Source organism: Sabethes cyaneus, chromosome 1 (genome assembly GCF_943734655.1).
Source record: "Sabethes cyaneus chromosome 1, idSabCyanKW18_F2, whole genome shotgun sequence".
Taxonomy (NCBI): Eukaryota; Metazoa; Arthropoda; class Insecta; order Diptera; family Culicidae; genus Sabethes; species Sabethes cyaneus.
The window spans coordinates 148048163-148069379 of NC_071353.1; the positions used below are offsets into that span (position 1 = coordinate 148048163).

The window sequence follows — 21217 nt, forward strand, 5'->3', positions numbered from 1 at the left end:
TCACTGTCAGTGCGTTGCACCACCGACAGCATTTGCTGCCAGCAACGCAAATGCATTTTGCGGGGTGCGTCCACAGAATGATAGTAGCTGCTGCCTGCAGCAGCTGTTTCAATAAAATACTTCTACCGAACATGGCTTACTCGTTGTTACAGTTTTCTTGCCGCAAACTAGTTGGTCAAATTGGACCAAAAAACATAAATTTCGCATAAAACTGCAAAAAATTCTAGGTTTAAAACGTTACTCATTTGTTTCAATGTTACAAAACCTGTCGGTTCAACGAACAGTTTATTTTAAAAGCGCAGTACTTTTAAATCAACAGAAAAGCGTCAAATGAGACGTCAAAGTAATTTGATACAAACGAAAACGTATTCGGTTTCCAACAAAAAAAAAAAGCTCTGTTGTTTTTCATCTCAACAATATTGCGACTGTCTGAGTCTGATAGTGATAACCCGTAATCTTCGCCCGATCAAACAATCCAAATTTCGGTTGTGACTAATTGCTGCTAAGCCTTAGCATCCGCGGCACTGGTAGTTGTAGCAGTAGCGAAAGCAGAGCGCGGCCATGGGACAGCAAGTGTCCAGCCTGCCGCAGAAAATCGTTTGCAACGATGCGGTGGATTCGCTTCAGTTCGAAATCAAAAAGCAGGCGCAGATTTTCTCCGAAATCGGCAGCCTAACCTACGAGGACTTTCAGAAGTGTTTGGCCGATCTGAACAGTTTGTAAGTATTTTTGAATTATTACGAGTGCTTCTGAAGCACCTAGCACTAACAAATCGGTTATTTCTCAACCAATTCGAAAGATATTTATATCAGTCGGTCAGAAATTTTTCTACGAATTGAATAACATGGTGAAAACAGGTTCCTTGTGTTCGAACGTTTGCACTGATATTCTATTAAAGTGTATCCGAAGTTGAAGTCTTGTATGAAAACGTATAGACTAAGCCTGACCCAGACAGGCAATCCAGTAACCCGATTTATTGTGCCCTTTTTCAGGGCCCGCAAATGCCTGGACCCGAACGGCAAACAGCTGGTGTTCGCCGTCAAAAAGGGCACCGACAGCAGCGTGCTGTGGAAGGGAACGGTGCGGATCGCCTGCGTCAAGGTCGATCCCAGCAACAAGAAGGTCGAAGCGTACAAACTGCTCAATCTGAAGCAATTTCTGCAGGTTTTTCGCACCTTCCAGACGAACCTGCACGCGATGGTGACGGTCGAGACGCAACGGATCCGCAGCCCGGCCAGCAGTCCGACCCACTCGAGCTCGACCGGCAGTGCGGCCGGGTCGTTCGAGCGGCCCGACTGCAGTCCCAACTCGCCGGGCGCGTTTGCGTTTCCGACCAATCCGACCGCTTCGATTCTGATGGACCACGTTAATGGGATTTGCGGCTCCGGAGGCAGTAGTGATGATTTGCAGGGCGCCGAAGGCGGTACCGAGTGCAGCGAGTGTTGCATCTGTTTGGAGCGGAAACCGGAGGTTTCCCTGCCCTGCGCTCACAGCTATTGCACTCCGTGCATTGAACAGTGGAACATACACCAGAAGCGGTGTCCAATTTGCGACGAAGAGCTGACCAGCACCGACGAAACGTGGGTTCTTTCGGAGATGCCCGAAGCGGAGGAGATCAGCGAGGAAATTTGTGCCACTTTGATGAAACTGTCCGTTTAAAGAAGTCTGACACGGGCAGCAACAGCAAGACAATGAAGTGCGTGTGCATGTGTGTACCTGGTCGGCTAGATGGAGCGTTGTGGTTTGTGGCAGAGTATTGTGCTTGTAAAATTTTATTGGTTTTTAAGAAGGTTAAACCTCTCTTCTGCGCTCTTTTATGTTTATTTGATTTAATGTTAAGACAAAACATTTACCCCAAAAACTTTCGAATCAATCGAATAAACCAAGAATGTATCTAACAGAAAGGCTCTGCCTTTCGTCAAATTGTACATTTTTCCCCTTTTATTGACCCCAAAAAAATAGGACAAAATTAATTGGCCAAAAACCCTTAAGAGAAATGTGATGTGTTTTTAAATTTATCGTTATGTTTTAAAACCTGGATTGAACCTTCTTAAAAAGCAAACCACCTCTAGGCTTAGTTTATAGTTTTAATGGCAATCAATATGAACCATACATCAGAACTACTTGGCTGTCTGTTGACATATTCATTAGAATGTTGCGATACTATTGAAAAAAAAAGATATTAATACTGTATGTACTCGATTGCTTGGAAATAAAAGTTATCCCATGAATCCCATGAATTAAATGACTAACTCACTGAGAAAACAAACTGTTACTCACTCTGACCACTTATCGTGAGAATGTCACCAATTCCTTGAGGGCCCCGACAGTCGCAAGCCAACTTCGATCTGATCGAGTCATCTAACCCATCGGGACCCTCTATTCCTGGAGCAGGAGTGGTGCTTGAAGACAACTGGCCTCCTAGCGACGCGGCCGGCCTACGGGGAGTGCCCGTAGGTCTTGCACTTGCGCCAACTGTAGCAGCTTTAATGATTCAGACCAATAGACCGGAAAGTTCCTTGATTGTCGTCGTTCCCAGTGGCTTCGTAACCAAATCAACCATCAGCACTCGTTCCCTCATCATCTTCACATGCTTTGAACTACGGAGGTTACCCAAATTGGAAGCAAGACTGTTTGTCCTTCATGTATCTAAAATCTACCAATATCCGTCCTATTAACATAACTTGCAGATTGACTTCCGCGAAGGCGAGAACTTATCCTCCTGAAATCCTGTTCAGGAAGTCTTCCGAGGTTGTCAGATAGCCTGACACTAATCGGATGTTGCTTCATCCCAATACTTAGCTAATACCTCGGACTCGGACAAGAAACATCGCATTGTTTTGCCTAACGTGCGATTCTTTCTGCCAACGAACCTAAGCTATCTTCCACAACAATATTCTCGGCCAGGAACTTCCTCGGTCGAATACTGAAATACTGTGGTTCCCTCTTACTTGCTTATTGGTCCATTTTAGCCGATCCGGCAGAACAAAGGGATGAAATCAGAGATCTCGAATGCCGACGGTTATTTGTCATAACTTTTGCCTGTCGCCAGGACAAGTTCTCAATAGCCCGGAAGTGGTTGGTTAAGCTGCGTAGGTCTGGCTCTTCTACGTTGTTCTTGTGGATTCCAGCCGAGTGCTTCTCTGCAGATCTCGTTCGCTACTTTCTTTGAGATTTGCCCGATCCACTTCCACCGAATTTCTATTGCTATCGGTCGTTGATGACATCGACAATAGAGTTCCTCGCTGGATATCCAGTTGTTAATGGCGCTCTGTTGGATGTTCATCCGTCGCTAGACATGTGCGATGCGCATGCGTAGCTCTGCTATAACAAGGTGATGGTCGGATGCAATAACGGCGCTGCGCTCGTTACGTACATCAAGAAGACTCCTCCGATTTCGACAGACGCTTACTTACTTATTTTTTTTGGCCTTACATCTTATGACATGGCATGGCAGCTGATCTCCAGTTCCGCGCAGACTTCTCTCGTAGTGCCCTTCTTTGTCTTGTTCCTTCCGGTTTCGATGCGAGAACCATTTTTACAGGATGGTTGCTCGGCATTCTAGCAACCAACGTATCCGTCCGGTTTTAGCCACTTTCTAAATACTGGGTTCGGCGTAGAGACTTGCGAGTTAGTGATGGTTCATTCTTCGCCTCCATACGCTGTTCTCTTGCACGCCGTCAAAGAAAACTCCGAGTTCTTGCAGATCTTCTTCTGGCAGTGTCCATGTTTTATGCCCGTAGAGGACAAGGATCCGGATCAATTGGCATTTTGTACAATGTGAATTTATCACGGGCCCTGTCGCGCCCGGTCTCACCCGCCAGCATATACTTCGTTTTAGACGTATTTATCTTCAACCTAATCTTCTCTGCTTCGCGTTTCAGTTTGTGTATTGAACTCGTCAGTCAAAATACATCCATCTTCATTTGCGAGATTCGTTGAGTCTCTGATAGAAATTTCGTGTGTTGTGAAAGCGGTACAGCTGCTCGAGCTATTCGCACTCCTTCTCCTCCTGGTGGCGCTTCTTCTCCTGGAAGAGTCGCATTTGTTGTCTCCGTTTCTGTTTGTATCGCTCCAGGCTCCACATTCTAGTGATTTCGGGCTCTATGCAGCATTTCCACCCACGATGCAATCTTCGCATCCAATATCCAGTTCTCCATCTCCTCCAGTCACCTCTGTCACCAGGATTTCCACCTCTTTCTGGTTTTCTGGTCTTAACTTGCCTGTCATCACGATAACGCGATGTCATCCACAAAGCGGACAATCACCACACTTCTGAGCAGCTGCTAGGTCAGTAACCGTTGTACATCCCGTTTCAGAGTGTCAAACCGAGGATGCAGCCTTGCGGAACTGCCGATTTAATTTTTTTCGTCTTACGCCGTTTGGCAATCTCACAAACAAGCAAGCACCCGGTTCCGGAAGTAACTCCTCTGATTACTGCCATAGATTTCCCGTGACCTGCATTCTATGCAGCGACTCGGCAATGGCCTTCCAGCAGATGGCAGATTATCATCTACAGTGGCGTCTTTTTGATCATCAGTCATCTAGTGGAGGCTTGCAAAGTAATGCCTAAACGCGATCATACGTTCTCGGCAACGGAGCATCGCATGCCCTCGCCCAAATATCCATCAACTGATCCGCAGGCAGGCTCGGCATTCCCCACGTTCACCTTTTTATACGCTGGGCATTGAAAGCCTCCCGCCATGTGCTCGTTTCTTTTCTTTTTTGCAGGACATACACCTCGGCGGCTTTGCAAAGTCGCTTGCGAAATTGTCGTTCTCGCATTTCCGACACAATCTGGATCTATCTAGCACTTGTAGCATCACTCCATTGCCTTGGCCACGCAATGGATTCCTTTTAACACGCACACAATTTTACTTAAGCTCTTTTTTCAGTAGCTTGAGCAATCCTGCATCCGAAAGGCGAATCGCTGCCGACTGCGTTCCACCGTAGCCCTTTCTCAGCCTCCATTACCTCACGGTACATCTCCTAACTGGCATTGTGCCTTCAGTGTACTTGTTCAATCACTTTACTCAATCACGGTTTCTTGGGAGCACTTTAACGTTTGCTTCATTACCCAGTGCCTTGGCAACAAGTTCCTTCAAAGCTAGTCTCCTGACTGATAGGTTCGGTAAGTGCGAAATGGTTGTCTATGCAAACAGTGAGGCCTTGACTTGACTTGAGGGTTGACTTGGACCAACAATTTGGAAAATTTGGATTTGGGTTGACTTGGACCAACCATTTGAGCCGACCTAAAATGCCGAGCTTTCAACGTATCACCTGTCAGGCTTTAACGCAAAGAAGACAGCTGTGACATCTGCGTAAACGCCATTTCTGCAAGGTGCCACCCTTGCCTCTTGAGGGTACCGACCGAATCGCTCAGTAAGCTTCAAGGTACGATGTTGGTCTAGCCCCGTAATTGATCTGTACTCTAACAGCCGGCTGTGAAATCACTCGATAAAGAAGGGTCAAATCTTAGAAAGACGTTTAAGCCCAAGGCTCTGCTTTGATACAACGACCGCCAGCCCATAGCGTCGAATCCAATCCATTCACCCATGCCGTATCCATTAATGCTTCCCGTGGCCAGCATACCATAATCAAGATCTTACTGGCATCAATCCTAATGAACCCATGGCCTACAGTGCTTCAAGCGGCACGAACTCCCTTCGACGGAACTCACTTATTTTACTTTAGTGACAACGGTCCGTTTTCGGTCCTGCGCCGAACGTGGTATGGTTCACTCGTCGGTCGAACAACAGCTGAACGTGCATCATAATCGATAGCGCACATCCATCGGAGGCGGGGTTTGCCCCGAAGTCTACGTTCTTTTTCTGGTGCTCTGCTGAACATAGTTTTGGAAACTCGTTTATCGGCCTGTAGCAGTATCATTTCGTAATACGTAATTAAAATAGCACTTCGATAGTTAAACGAAAATCTAAGATAGCAAGAGCCGTGCATTTATGTTATACGAATAATTATATATAGTAAAAATTATTCGTAGTTATTCAGATAGTTCTACAAATTCGTTGCGCTAAAATGTAGAACCGGTTTTCGGCCTAATGGCGAAACCCTCAAAATTTCTCTCCCGTGCAGCCACTCATAATTTCCGTTGAGACCGAACTGTAGGGGAAGCAACGAAAGATGCTTCGTAGAAAGGTTGGAGAGAATCGGATAGAGCCAAGTTGAGTTGCCGAAATGAAACAGCTAGCAGAATCTTAGACTCCCGAATTGACCCGACGAAGTTAGCGGGAAATGAAGTCACCTTCCCTTATCTGAGGATCAAAATGATCGTTCATTTCGTCCTAGACCGTAAAGCATTTCGGAAGTGTTAACCGTAGTCTGTTGTCCGCGCCGTTCCTTTAAATTATATTAAGTATGTAAAGTGACGTGATAGTGTTAGATTTGTGCTAATTTTATTGTATCTCTTTCGCTAAATAGGATCGAACAAAATTTGTAGTGTTCAAAATTTGTAGTGTGCGAAATTTTGGAGTGTGCCAAAAGTTAGCAGGTAACATGTGCTCAAAATGCCATTGACCCGAGCATGTGCTAATGACCCTTGAACAATAGCCGCACGGCTACAATTTTATTTCGCAGCACTACGAAAGAGAGAAGGAAGGACAGCGAAAGACGCATCCAGCACAATTCGGACGAATTCCCGGCGCACGCTATTCTGCCGGTCGACACGTGGATCGCCCAACATCCACATATTGAAGCATCGGACGGACCGGAGTCCTCCGGTGAGGCTAGTGGCCGTTTCCGGTCGAGTAATCCCGGAAAGCGGCACTAAGCAGTTGTAATTCCATCTGTAACAATCATCCAAAATCGAAATTAGTTCCCGCCTGTGAAGTCATCTAGCATCGCATCTTAGAGTTTTTACCGTACCGCATGTGATCGCACAGCAGCCGACGGTAGCGATCGCCCAGCAGCAGCCGACGCTACGTAAGCCACCAACAGCAGCAACAGTTAAAGCTCTGGTGAGTCGTATCTATTCATTCATTGTTTAAAGGGCGCGTCCTAGAAGTACGCCATAGCGCGATAACCGTGAGTTCACGAGGTTAGTCCGTTCCGTTATACCGTGATCACGAGTTTTCATTGATATAGTTTGAGGTTGGGGTCGGCATGTAACCGCGTGCACGCGTTACCGAAATTATGAACGCCGCCCCAACCACAATTGTCTAGACACCGTACGAAAATTAATAGTGACGTCACTGCAGAATTACTGAAGCAGCTGATCGGAATTTGGAGTGAAAAGCACCTGGGTCGATAGAGCACAGTAGGGAGAGAAAATGCACACACTGATAGATTAGTTAGGCCTAGAATATAAGAAACACAAATATGAATACATACACACGTTGAAGCATGCATGCATTAAAGTAAATAATTTGAAATACAAACCGTTTTCCGTAATTAATAAAATGTTTTCCTAGGATAGTCAAACAACGTGTTGTTCTTGTAGTGAAGTTAGTTGCGGTCTAATGTGTTCACGTCATTTCGTTTTCGTTTAGTTTGAGTTTATTTCGGCCGTCAAAGTTTGAATGAACGGCAAATCATTTTTGAGATGCTTTCGCCGTCTGGTGGCAAATAGCGACATTGCCCGTGATGATAACTTTTGAACTTTTGGTGTTCCTTACTGCGAGCTTTTGTTTCGTGTCGTTCGGTGTTGAAGATTGCTGTTAGTTGATAAAAGGGTAGTGTACCCGTTTTTGGTGACTTAATTTCGGTAAGCCTATCTGGTTCGATCCTGATTCCTTTCGATTGAACAATCTTTGACTGACCCTAAGGGAAGTCTCACCGGGCAAACACAACGTGGCGTGCAGTCTCCCTTACGGAGTGGCGCTTAAGCTGCACGCTGAATAGGGATCGACCAGGGCCGGCTACAGGCCATTCTGGCCACGTGCCCAGCCAACTTTTATTTTAACGCTCAAAACCTCCAAGCACTTGTTAATCAGCTTCCTTTTGCGTCCATGATTCCATGATATCCGTAAAGCGCTCCTGAGGAGATTATTGTTCTGTAGAGCTGTAGTGGTCTGAAAAGTGGCGATCATCAATCAAGACATGATTGATCGGAGAGCTAGTCTCGACTTGGATGCCTGCAGGTGTGTTTCCGAATATTCAAACATGGAAAGTAGGTGCTAGATACAGGTGCGCCAGCCGCGGTGAAATTTATGAGCCTCAGATCATTATCGTTGATCTACAGATAAAGGTTATGACTTCCACTGACAGGACGGAAGAATTTCTCCCTCCCGATCTGTGCATTTCCATCTCCGATGATGATTTTCGCGTCATGTTTTGGGCACTCTTCATAGGTTCTCTCGAGTCTGTCATAGAACTTGTCCTTAGCATCATAGGATTTATCATTTGTCGTTCATTTACCCTTAATTTTCAACACACACACATACGGTCATCTACGGGCCTCCACCGGATAACTCGTGGCTTTTGCTTTCCCAATACCACAAAATCGACACCATATTCTACCCCAACTGTAGTACAGTAGTAGATGTGGTACTTGAAAGAAGTGCCTGCAATAGGGTCTACTGCAGGGAACACCTCTTCCTCCGGAATTTGGTCTCCGAACTTCCTGAATTGAATAGCAGCGATCTCCAGTCCGAGTCGATGTAGCACTCGAGCAAGTAAGTCTCGTGGTCGTGCCGGTTCATGGAGAGTTCTGACTCTCCACGTACCAAGTTTCCAATCGTTATCTATTGATCGTTTTCCTATTCTTTGCCGTTTCTCATGCCGATTGCTTCGTTTCGTTTTTCGCGATATATGAGGGTTCCGACATATTATCCTACCGGGGTCGCGATACCTACATCCCGCTGATGGGTCTGCTAGCTCAAGTATAGCTTACGACATACAGCGTTTCATATTCAGCCGCCCGCTCCAAGACAAGCGCTGTTTGAACCGCTCTTCACCTGGGCAACAGGCGCTTAGGTTCGCACCTCCTATTTAGCTTAGCTGGTCCAGTATGTGTTGAAATGAATTACCGCACCAATTTGTCGTTCAGTGCAGCAGGGAAACTGTTATACGGTTCCAGCAGAATGCCGGCTGTCAACATAACGTCAGCTGTCAGAACGACTCACTATTGTAGGATCATGTGTTTATAGAATTATAAGTATTGTTTCCGTACGAATCGCTATTATAATGTAACCAAGAATCATGACCTCGATACATGTTACCAATAAAATTTAATTTTTACTCAGGCTAGATAAATAGTATTCTTCTATTATTCTAACGCCAAGGTCCAACAGGTTATAGACCCAGCCAACCTCAAGATCATCTAGTATAGACTAGAGTTTTTGTGGATTAGGGTTACTATCCTAGGAAGAAATTCTTTTTTTTTTAAGAAGCTAACCAGTAGTCAGCTGATAGAGCAGACCCAGTAGGTAACTGGCAAGTGGCAATCCACGCTTCCAGTAGTAAACTGGAAATCCACACACCCAGTCGTTAACTGAAGATACCAGCGCACCTAGCGGCAACTGACGGAAAAGCAGCCAACCGGTGAAAAAGGTTCAATCTGGATAGTTCCCGTGCTCAATTTACTTGCGGGACTTCAGGTTTTTTGACCCTGGTGCAGTACTGCTGCTGAACGTGATATTTTCGGTGGTTAACCGGATAATTCCTGAGCTTACTTTACTCGCGGGACGTCAGACCCTTTGATCCTGTTGCAGCAAAACTGCTGAACGTGTATTTTCGGTGGTTAATCGAATGGTTCCAGAGTATAATTTACTTACGGGACTTTACATCTTTTGATCCGATTGCAGCAATACTACTGTACGTGATACTTTCGGTGGTTAACCCGGTAATTCTCTGCATACTTCGATTCTGCCAAAATGGCGGATTGGAACAACGGCAGCAGCGGTCGACGGAACAGTGGCTACGAGAGGGGCACTCTCGAGTTCACTTTGCCGTTGACTACAGTACGTGGATTCGATCGGGAAAGAATCTTCGATGGAAACCGAGCCACCTTCCCAGTCTGGAAGTGGCGTGTGGAGCATCGCCTGGCAAAAATGCAGCTGACACACACTGACGCGTACGCCGATGGAAGAAACGTTCTATAAACCGAAAGAAGGAGCTACCCCTGAGCAGGAGGCAGCAAGAAAGGTAAAACTGCAGAAGCAATTATTCGAAGACATTGAAGCCATGGATGAAATTATTATGGTGATCAACAACGATGTGTTGAACAAGGTCATCGGTCTTGAATATGCAAAGGAAGTCATGGACGTTCTTGTAAAGCCGTACCAGAAATTCGGTACAGCCGCAATTATTAATATGCGAGACCGCCTCTTTGGTATAAACCATATAGTATGATATAGTGCTCAGGGAGCTGGATTGTACAGGTGCCAATATCTCGCATGCAGAGAAGGTGCATGCCCTGCTAATTGCTATCCAGCTTTTTACGAGCCATAATGGCGGACGTGTTCGTAATATTTGAACAGCGTTTTTGACATTTCCCTAATACATCGCACGTTTGCTTTCCGTACATTCCTTTAGTTTTACCGTGAACACGCGGAAAGAAAACGAGTGACGTATTAGGGAAATGTCAAAAATGCTGTTCAAATATTACGAACCCGTCCGCCATTATGGTTCGTAAAAAGCTGGATACCGACGAAGTACAAATTTATCAAGGGGTCACTAATGATCCAATCTCATGAAGAGCTCTGTAAGAAAACAGTCGCCGAATTAAAGCAGGTATTCTGGGACGCAGAAGTTGGTGAACCCGAAGAAGAGAAAACTCACTATTTTGCATTGAAGTCTAAGAAGTTAACCAGCAGATGTTTCGTATGCAATGAAATTGGACACTATCCAGCTTTTTACGAACCATAATGGCGGATGTGTTCGTAATATTTGAACGGCATCTTTGACATTTCACTAATACATCGCACGTCTTGTTTCCGCGCGTTCACGGTAAAACTAAAGGAATGTACGGAAAGAAAACGTGCGATGTACTAGGGAAATGTCAAAAATGCTGTTTAAATATTACGAACACGTCCGCCATTATGGCTCGTAAAAAGCTGGATAAGAGTAATTGTCCACTGTTGCAAAAGTACAATAAAAAAGTAATACGTTTGCAGAACAAGACAGAATCCAAGAGAGCATACGTGATGAGAATTGACAGGAACATCAATAGGTGTAGCAAAATCAGAGCCATAGCAGATTCAGGAGCATGCGACCACAGTGCGAATGACGAGTCGCTGTCGGAATGAGGAGTTGCGTAAACCAATCAAGGAAACAACTGCAAAAGTTAATGGAAACCTTCGGGCTACGAAGCGTGCATCACTTTCGATAATTAAATCGAGTGAAGATAAAAAAGGGTTACTTTTACGAAAGAAAAGGTCATTTTCGAGAACGAAGTTGATACTTCGGGGAAGTTTGTCAAAGGAATGAACAAACAAGAAATCTGCTCAGCATTGGATAGATATCAAGTGAGTCTTAATACTTGGCATAAAAGGCTAGCGCACTTGACAAGTCCGGGAAGAGAGATGCTAATCACGAAGGGAATGGCTGAGGATATCAGCTGCACTTCAGAAGTGATCCCAGATAACACAAAATCGTAATAGAAAGTTCACATTAAATCATTTTCATGTCAAATTTGCATTGGAATTATGATTAGAGTATGTCAAATCGAAGTGAACAATAAGTTGTTTTGCAGTCGTGCGTGTCTTCATATACAATTCATGACTGTGAATTATAAAGCAGTATAGACGGTTGCAATATTTGATTATATCTTAATCATATATTCAGGAGTATTTAGTTGCGTGTTATAAAAACTGCGCAAAATAGAATTACAAATAGTTGTCAAAATTTTCGCACGTATATCGCCTCCACTTTGATACATATATGTTCTTATATGGCGTGAAATATAACTTTTTCGTTCAGATATGATTTCGTATATCTCAGTTGCAACCGAGATATACAAACCAAATGGTTTACTGGGATAGAGATAGCAAATAAATGTAATGGTTGTTTGACGGGGAAGCGGGTAGCTTTCGAATTTCAAAGCATGAAAAAGCCAAAATCAAAGCAACCATTAGAATTGGTAAAATTCAGATGTTTGCAGCAGCATAGAGCAGTATACCTGACACTGTTATCATTGTCTAATGAACGACTGTCGGAGATTTCAAAACTTGAGAAAGCTAAGATTAAGACGATTGTTAGAATTGGTCAAATTCAGACGTTTATGGAAGCATGGAGCAGTAAACGACACGATTGTCGGAGAAAACGAAAAGGAAGAAGGAAATGGTTGAGTGTATCAACTATACTTCAGTGACAGATACAGCAGATCTACGTTTGGTAGGAAAGGAGCCAGCTTTCAAATTCCAATGCTTTATAAGGCTAAGATCAAAATGGTTATTAAAATTCGGATGTTTACGAAAGCACAGCGCAGTAAACATGCGACAACTATTATCTTTTGAAAGATTTTCGGAGAAGATAAAGAAAATCAACATTCAAAAGAGGAAGCAAATGGTTGAGGGAATCAACTATACGTCAATAAAAAATGCAGCAAATGAATGTAACGGTTGTTTGGCAGGGAAGCAAGCAGCTTTTAAATTTCATCTTTGGAAACAACCAAGACGAAGCCGAATATTAGTACTACTACATTTTGACGTTTGCGGAAGCATAGAGCAGGAAACAAACGATGGCTATCGTTGTTTAGACACCTTTAAACATAACTGCATACACTTTGTCAGATTCGAGAAGTCGAGAATTATGATCTTCGAAATGATCATAGAGAGCAACAATCATTACGACGAAGAAAGAAGGATAAAAGACAACGGTGCTGGTATCAATAATTTACAGCCAAAACAGCCACTATGACTAAAGAGGGGATACCTCAAAGCATAGCACTAAAGAAACTCAAACACTGGCAAGAATGGAAGCGTGCTATTGAAGAAGAAATAGATTCGCTACATCAAAATAACACCTGGACAGTGGTCAACTGTGTTCCAAAAGGTGTAAAGACTGTCTATTCAAAATGGACATTCTCGGATGCACATACCGACAATATTTTGCTCATGGCTAAGGTTATTGGTGGTAGAGCATGGCTTAAGGAAAAGCATGGACGGTTATTCCAAGTGGAAGATTTATTTAAAGTTAAGCATTTCCTGGACAAGGAAATAAATCGCGTCTTTGAAAAACAGATGCTCCAGATTTCCCAATCTCAATACGTAGAGAAAGTGCTGAAGCGATTTGGAATGAGAAATTGTAAGCCCAGTATGTACATGAAGCATTTACAAGTACGACTTAGAGAGAGCCAGAGGTATATTTGACGCTCCTTCCTGGTAACTCTCCTTATTTGATACCCGATATAGCGCGATATATTACGTAAATTTAAGCAAACTGCTATTTGCTTGACAAGAATAATAAAGGAATAAAGGCTGGTTAACGGATCGTAGTCACAACTATCCAATAGTGCGCAAACCACTCCCATTTTGATAATAAATCGAGAAGATGTTTGAATGTTAAAAACCTTTGATTCAATAGGCCGTATGATCCCATAAGATTTACACGGGAAAAACCAAGCAAATTGTTTTATTCATACGGCCTAATGACGGGCGATTGACGACAGAAAGAGAACTCTACTGCAAGAGTATCTAGATTAGTACGTTGCGAGTACTTGGTTGTGATAACTGGTTGGAAGACCTCCTCCCCATGTTCGAGCAGACGACTGTAGGAGACGCCGGCGAGAATAACTCGTCCGTGTCAAGAGGATTGAAGGCTTTCAAAATGCTTGCAGGCGTGCATTCCGCTAACGACAGGTTAAAGATGAGTGGCTTCTCGGTGATGAATGGCGAAACGGTGATCGATACACTGGGGCTCGTGAGCTGAAGTGGATGAGAATAGTTCTAGCATCGCACCCTAATATCATCGTGGCTTCATGCAGGCAGATGTAAACTGAATGGTCGTCTTGCCATACTTGCCAGAGGGAGGGAGTTTAGAAACGCTGTGTTCAGCGCCTGGCCGCTGCGCTGGGACGACTAAAGTATGCTGGCGAGCATAACTCGACTGCGAGAGGGGGGATCGCAGGCAACAGGAACAGAGAGGTCTCACAGGTCAGAGAGTCTTGAGACGCCTGAAAAATTGGCGACGTGTGGCCCATGATCGAGTTGAATAGAGACGACTGCTTGAAACAAAGTTACCCCGGCTCTAGGTTGAATGACGACGACGTCATTCTTTGGTGCGATTCTCAAATTGACCGGTGATACTTACCTTTAAAATCAATTCCCGGTAATGTATCGGTGCAATCCATCGCTATTGAGTCAGATCGCATACCAGATTTCGTTCACTATTTCACTAATTTCTAACGAAAATTAAAGCCCGAATTACGAATAACATTTTCTTTTTTTACTTGATGCAGCAGCAGCCAGTGAAGAGTGAAAATGTTTGACAGATGCAGCAGATTTTCTGCTACACAGCAAAGCATGGCCTACGTTGTTCGCTATACCAACCAATCGAATAGGGTCCCTCAAAGAAGACAAATATCTCCACATTTCTCTACCAAATAAAATAAATCAGTCCACTCAAAAGTGAGCTCAAAAGTTCTAGTTATACTATGTATAAGTATATTGTTCATCAGCGTTAGCGCCGTTTGCACGATTGCCAGTGTGTAGTTTATATTATGTATAATATAAGAAATCATTGCTGCAGTAAAAGATTCTCCGCACTTTAGTGGTTCTATCGCAGTGGTGTTCCATAACGATTATTTTCATGAACAACGATAAAGAACCCGAAAGAAACATGCGTTCGTAACAGGTGACTGGTTTCGGACACGCAATCATTCTCAACTAAAGCTAAATTAAAAAAGTAATATAAAATAAATAATATAGATAGATAGAAACGAAAATAAAAAAAAACTTTCATAACGATTTTTTCCCACCGCCGCCGTCGCCTTACTGCCCCCCTTACTCTCACTTCCCGCCTTTCGTCTTCTGCTTCTTCTTGGCCAACGCTTTCTGGCGCTTTTCCTCCTCCTCGGCCCGCATATCCTCCAGATCCTCCATGATGCCGATCTTTTTGCTGATCTGTTCTTCGCGCATTTGCTGCGCAAAGCTGGACTCCATCTGGCGATCGTCGTAGTCCTCGTCCCGATAGCGGGACCGATCGTACCCGAAGATGGCACGGATGTGCGACGAGTAGTCCTCCTCCTCGTCGCCGTCGTCGATGAAATCGTCCATCTCCGAATCGTACTCGCTGTCGCTGTCGATCACCGGGCGGCGTTTCTTCGACAGTGGTGGTGGCGGTGCACCGCCGCTACCGGAGGGTCGCTTTCGTTGCACGTCCGGTGGCGGGAATGGGCGACTCTTTTGCCCCCGATCTGCCGCCGGTTGTTGTGGTGGGAATGGTCGTGCTCGCTGCTGCTGACCGTTCGATTGTTGTGAAGAAGATCTGCCGGTGGCAGCGGCTGAGGAAGAAGAAGACGACGTGGTGGTAGAAGAGGGACCGTTTCGAGAGCTGGCTGTCACTGGTGGTTTAGAGCTAGAAGACGGCGAAGGTTTGTGACTGATTCCGTTGATTGGTTTCTTTTGCTCTTTGATGGGTTGAGAAACGCTTGAGGGTTTTTTCGCCGTCAAAGCGGCTTCTAGTTTGCTTTTTGAAGCCTGGTCAGGAGCCGAGCGTTGAGGAAGCGTTTGACGATCATTGACGGGCCGGCTCGGTGGAGGTTTTGCGCTGGTAGCTGACGAGTTCAACTTTGGAATTCTTCCATTCGGTGCCATGACATTTTTTGTTGGTTCTGGTTTGACGGTAAGCGAAGAAGTGTTGCTAGTGCTTTCTCCCGATAAGATGCTTCTACTTCCCATCATAGGAGGCCTTCCACCGTTCAATTTTGCAAGTCTACTTTGTTTTTCTTTCTCCGAAAGTTTCGGATCGTTTCGTATTCGGTCTCGCAGCTTCTTTTGCTCTAGGTAGGCCATGCGTTCCTCGTACTCGCGTTTTTCCTTTTTTGTCATTAGCCGATCGGGTTCCTTTTTCTCCACCGGCGTTTCTACCTTGATCGGTTCGAACTGTTTCTGTTCGGCTAGTTTCAGAAGTGTGGCAAAATCCGGCGGAGCCGGTCCAGCTGGGCGCTTCGCTCGTTTTTTTCGCCTTTCCTCTTCTTCTTTCGCCTTTGCTTCCGCTTCTTTTCGGCGTTCCTCATCGGGATCGTATCGATCCTGACGAGAAGAGTGCTTTCCACTTGCACTGCTAGAACTAGCTTTTTCAGTAGATTCTTCCCCACCTGCAGTTTCTTTCCGCTTTCTACTCTTCGGAGCCAACTCTTCTTCCTGTGCCTTATTAAGTGCGTCCTTGACTCGAGCCTTGGCTCGATCAATGTCCTCCTTGGACATGGTGCGTTTTTCACCGTCTTTAAATTTCTTCTCCTCCGGGTTGTTCTTGTACTTCTCCATCAGCTGCTGATAGATCTGATCGGCCACATTCGACGTGTACCCGTAGTCGTCCTCGTCCGGTTGGTCCGGACCCTGCAGCGTCAAGGCGGTGTCCTGATTGTCGACGGCATCCTCCAGCACCGATTTGTTGGCCGACTTGATTACCTTGAGCATTTTTTCGATTTTTCGCTTGGCCTTCGGATCACGCTTGGCCAGCAGCTCTTCGCGTTTCCGTTTTTCCTCCGCAGCACGTTCCCGTTCTTCCTGTTCCTTTTTGGCGAGGAACTTTTTTATGTTGTCCGACAGCTTTTTCTTGTTGCATTCCTTTTTTGGTGGCGCAAACTTGGTCGAATAGTAGCGAGACTGGAACGAAAAGTAGAAAATTCTGTTTGAAAACTAAACACAAGATTATCAGTAAATCCAACAGTAATTTCTAGAACTTCGGGGAAGTATTGAACGATCGTATAGCTATTGTTAGTTAATGTTAAAACAACAGAGGCCATAGTCTCTGTTGACTTTCTGCAATCCCGTACTGGTCTCCAACCTCCCCCTATTGCCTGACCTTTCTGGGTGCACATAATACCCTGATAATACCTAGCAGCATATTGAACGAATTATTCATATTCTTACCTCTGGCTTTTGTTCCGGAGTAGCAGCATTGCGCTGAGCTACGCTCAGCAATTTGCCAAAATCCATCGTTCGTTACCGTGCCCTGGACTGCTGCAAGCGGTGGAATGATTTGCACTAAGTGGTTGCTATTATTTTGCACTGAAATTACGCGAAAAATATGTTTTTTTGTCCAGCTCACTTTAAAAACGTAAAACCATGATGAAAATGAAGTCCGTCACTGCTCGGAAATATTGGAAAGTGGAACGTGTTTTGTCAATTAGCCTTGCCAGCGTTGAAAGAGATTTCGAAGGCTGCTCGCACTTACAGGAAATCTCGTGCCGAACTGTCAACGCGTGAGTGTTGACAAAAGCAAAAATACTTCCCTTTCTTTTTTTCTCACGCAAAACCCTGAACAATATCAGCAACGCTGGCAAGGCCAATTTGTACAGCAAATGCAATGTATTGATGTGTTCCTCGACGTTTGTGTGCGTGCCCACCCAGCGTTCACTGACAGCCTCTTTGCTTTGTTTTCTTTTCGTTGCATCGGGACTGCGTTCACAGTTTTTCAGAACCAGAAAAACGCGGTGGGCTGAAATTTTGAATTTTGAAAAGTGGTCAAACTCATAAATAATTTGATTAAACTAAACGCCACTCTAGTGTCAGATTAACAGTGCAAAATGCGGTATGCTTCATTAAATGATTATCACAGTAAATAGTCATAAAAGGGGCAATAAACACCCCTATCCAGCTTTTTACGAGCCATAATGGCGGACGTGTTCGTAATATTTAAACAGTATTTTTGACATTTCCCTAGTTTCAGTTCCCTACATTTCCTAAATACATCGCACGTTTTCTTTCCGTACATTCCTTTAGTTTTACCGTGAATGCGCGGAAAGAAAACGTGCGATGTATTGGGGAAATGTCAAAAATGCTGTTCAATTATTACGAACCCGTCCGCCATTATGGCTCGTAAAAAGCTGGATACATGCGAAAATTTTGACAACTATTTGTAATTCTATCCAGCTTGTTACGAGCCAGAATGGCGGACGTGTTCGTAATATTTGGATAGCATTTTTGACATTTCCCTAATACATCGCACGTTTTCTTTCCGTACATTCCTTTAGTTTTACCGTGAACACACGTAAAGAAAACGTGCGATGTATTGGGGAAATGTCAAAAATGCTGTTCAAATATTACGAGCACGCCCGCCATTATGGCTCGTAAAAAGCTGGATACATGCGAAAATTTTGACAACTATTTGTAATTCTATCCAGCTTGTTACGAGCCAGAATGGCGGACGTGTTCGTAATATTTGAACAGCATTTTTGACATTTCCCTAATACATCGCACGTTTTCTTTCTGGACTTTCCTTTAGTTTGACTGTGAACGCGCGGAAAGAAAACGTGTGATGTATTAGGGAAATGTCAAAAATGCTATCCAAATATTACGAACACGTCCGCCATTATGGCTCGTAAAAAGCTGGATACATTGCTTCCCTGCCAATCTGAGCGTTTATATTTCCGATGACGATCTTAATGTTCCGTGGCGAGCAGCTGTCGTGCGTTGCCTCCAGTTGCGCATAGAACGCTTCCTTCTCGTCGTTGGGTCTACGTGTAGATAGTAGCATCACAGATAACAGACATCCAAGCTAGGCTTGGACCGTGTGTAAAAACTTGCAACGGTTTTTCGCAAGTGGCAATAAGCAGTATGGTGGCACTGCGATCACCTAAAATGTTCATTCGAAGACATGAGCGCAAAAGCAATTTGAAGCCTGCTCACACTAACACAAAATCCTATCCAGCTTTTTACGAGCCATAATGGCGGACGTGTTCGTAATATTTGAACAGCATTTTTGACATTTTCCTAATACATCGCACGTTTTCTTTCAGTGCATTCCTTTAGTTTTACCGTGAACGCGCGGAAAGAAAACGTGCGATGTACTAGGGAACTGTCAAAAATGCTGTTCAAATATTACGAACACGTCCGCCATTATGGCTCGTAAAAAGCTGGATATAGCTGGGGGCCCTACTGTGTTACCTGACTCACTGCGCATAGCGTTGTATTCGCGGTATCGTGTTGGTTCGAAAGGTTTCGAAAAATATCGCCCTTGTATCGAAAATATCGTTGATTTTGATCACTAAAAATAACGTACTTAAACGTTATATTGCAAGTGCTAGTAGTACGCAATAATTGTATTGTGAAACTGAATTGTTATTTATGCAACTTTTTACAAGTTAAATGCAATAACAAAAGCACAACTTATAAAATATCGGTTGTTATCGATATTAGCTGCATATGCGTTATAAACGAATAAAATGCATGGTGACGTTTTATTTCAATAACACGCATATTCGCAGTGAGTCAGGTAAAACAGTAGTGTATATTAAAAGAAATCGACACCCGCTCGCTCAGGAAACAGGAAACAGGAAACCCCATAAGGTACACATTCGCGACTACGATGCTACACCCTACACGATCTCTTGTATACATATTCGAGACTACGAAGTTGCTGATATTTGTTTGGTTTTTGTAAGAAAAAAAGAGAAGGAAGTATTTTTGCTATTGTTTTCCCACAAGTTTTGACAATTCGGCATGGGTTTTCGTGTAAGTGCGAACAGGCTTGAAAATTTCATTCACTTTTGTAGTCACGAATTCGCGTTGAAAGCAGTAAAAGAGATTTCGTGGCTGCTCGCACTTACAGGAAACCTCGTAACGAACTGTCAACGTGTGAGTAACGAAAAAATCAAAAATATACTTCCCTCTTTTTTTCTCACGCCTGAACAATATCAGCAAAACCGCGAATCATCGATGTTTAGCTTTTTAGCGAGAAAAAAAAACAGAAGGAAATATTTTACTTTTGACATCACGCACGCATTGCCAATCCACAATGAGATTTCGTGTGAGTGCGAAAAGAATTGAACATCCTTTTTTAGTTTCGCGGAAGAGCCTGCTCGCACTTGCACGAAATCTTAAACGGCAAGATAAACAAAAGGAAAAAATATTTCCTTCCTTTTTTGTCATGAACAAACCTCAAAATATCAGCAACACTTTGCAGAGCTGCCAGATATTTTTTAAAAGAATTATTCTTTATCGAATTTTAACGCCGAATCACGGAAACAATGATTTTGTGCATTCTGTTTCATCTATTTGGATTTATATTGATTTCTAATATAAACATATCTTTTAACCATGCCGTATTTATAATATATGTGTACAATATGTGGTAAGCTGAAAAAAGCGGGATATCTGGCAGCTCTGCCCAACACCAGCTGCAGGTATCGCAAGCGGGCGCTTCAATCACTTAAGAGAATGCAAGTGGCAATAAGCAGTTAGATGTCGCTAGAGTCATTTTACACACGGTTTACGAAGCTTTTTGTTCTAGCTTGGATGTCTGTTATCTGTGGTAGCATGTTTATGATGATGTATTTGAAGGAACTGCCTTTTATCCTCAACATCGCATTTATCTCTCGTTGAACGCCTTGCCGTCCATAACGTCCACGTTCGTTAACCGCTCAGTTGGTTCGAGGTACGATGCTGGTCTAACAAGCCAGTCGTCGTATGTTCGAATGTACTGCATATGACGGCAGTATTGGTGTCCAAGCCCCGTGTAATTGACCTTCTCGGATTTGAACTAAATTTTGTCAGATTGTTCGTTTCAGGTCAGCAAGTAAAAAAGTGTAGGGTTTTTTCTTGCTGGTCTGAAACGAACAATCTGGCAAAATTTGGTTCAAATACGAGAAGAGCTCAATTACACATTCGAACTTTTACTCGGTCACCTCACGTGAAATAACACCCATATTCTTATACAGCAAAGTTTCGTTAATTGGGCGGTTCGTTAATTGGGTGTTCGCTAATTGGGCTATGTGACAACTCGAATTGGTTGGTAAACGGCTAGATAATGCGGAATATAGACCCCATAGTGGTCGTTAGCCTCTTATCCAGCAACTCCGATCCCGACCTCCTCGTGGTACCAGCCGGAATACGAGCAACCTTAGCGGAGATCGGGTAACCAACCCCGGTGGAAACTAAGGTCGTATACTAACCGGGAAGGAGGTAGTGAGTCTCGGCACTATAAGATGGCAGCCCCATCACGAGACTCGGTTGTGTTGCCCCAGTACGGCTACACACCTAAACAACACAAACTAACAACATTCAAGCATATTCGGAGCGGAATATTCGGCATCGACCTAGGCGACGAAATAAGGACGACGAATGGAGACTCGGGACTTGGAACTGCAGATCGC

At 44.1% G+C, this 21217-nt stretch overlaps 2 protein-coding genes across 2 annotated transcripts; one reads left to right on the forward strand and one right to left on the reverse strand.

Moving 5' to 3' along the window:
• Positions 1-153: 153 nt before the first annotated feature.
• On the forward strand, positions 154-2240 carry LOC128743782 (RING finger protein 141-like). The gene is made up of 2 exons (XM_053840452.1): positions 154-719; positions 993-2240. Exons 1-2 carry the CDS (start codon positions 562-564, stop codon positions 1657-1659), a joined length of 825 nt encoding a protein of 274 aa, XP_053696427.1. The 5' UTR covers positions 154-561; the 3' UTR covers positions 1660-2240.
• A 12298-nt stretch (positions 2241-14538) lies between these two features.
• On the reverse strand, positions 14539-17177 carry LOC128741463 (protein SPT2 homolog). Its single transcript, XM_053837299.1, has 2 exons — positions 16995-17177; positions 14539-16727 (listed from the first exon to the last, which is right to left on the reverse strand). Exons 1-2 carry the CDS (start codon positions 17058-17060, stop codon positions 14907-14909), a joined length of 1887 nt encoding a protein of 628 aa, XP_053693274.1. The 5' UTR covers positions 17061-17177; the 3' UTR covers positions 14539-14906.
• Between the last annotated feature and the right edge of the window lie 4040 nt (positions 17178-21217).

Bases quoted from the DNA above. Each gene is read 5' to 3' on its own strand.
- LOC128743782 (XM_053840452.1), top strand. From the start codon at position 562: ATGGGACAGCAAGTGTCCAGCCTGCCGCAGAAAATCGTTTGCAACGAT. The intron at 720-992 runs GTAAGTATTTTT...GCCCTTTTTCAG, and splicing joins TTGGCCGATCTGAACAGTTT to GGCCCGCAAATGCCTGGACC.
- LOC128741463 (XM_053837299.1), bottom strand. From the start codon at position 17,060: ATGGATTTTGGCAAATTGCTGAGCGTAGCTCAGCGCAATGCTGCTACT. The intron at 16,728-16,994 runs GTAAGAATATGA...TTTTCGTTCCAG, and splicing joins CTCCGGAACAAAAGCCAGAG to TCTCGCTACTATTCGACCAA.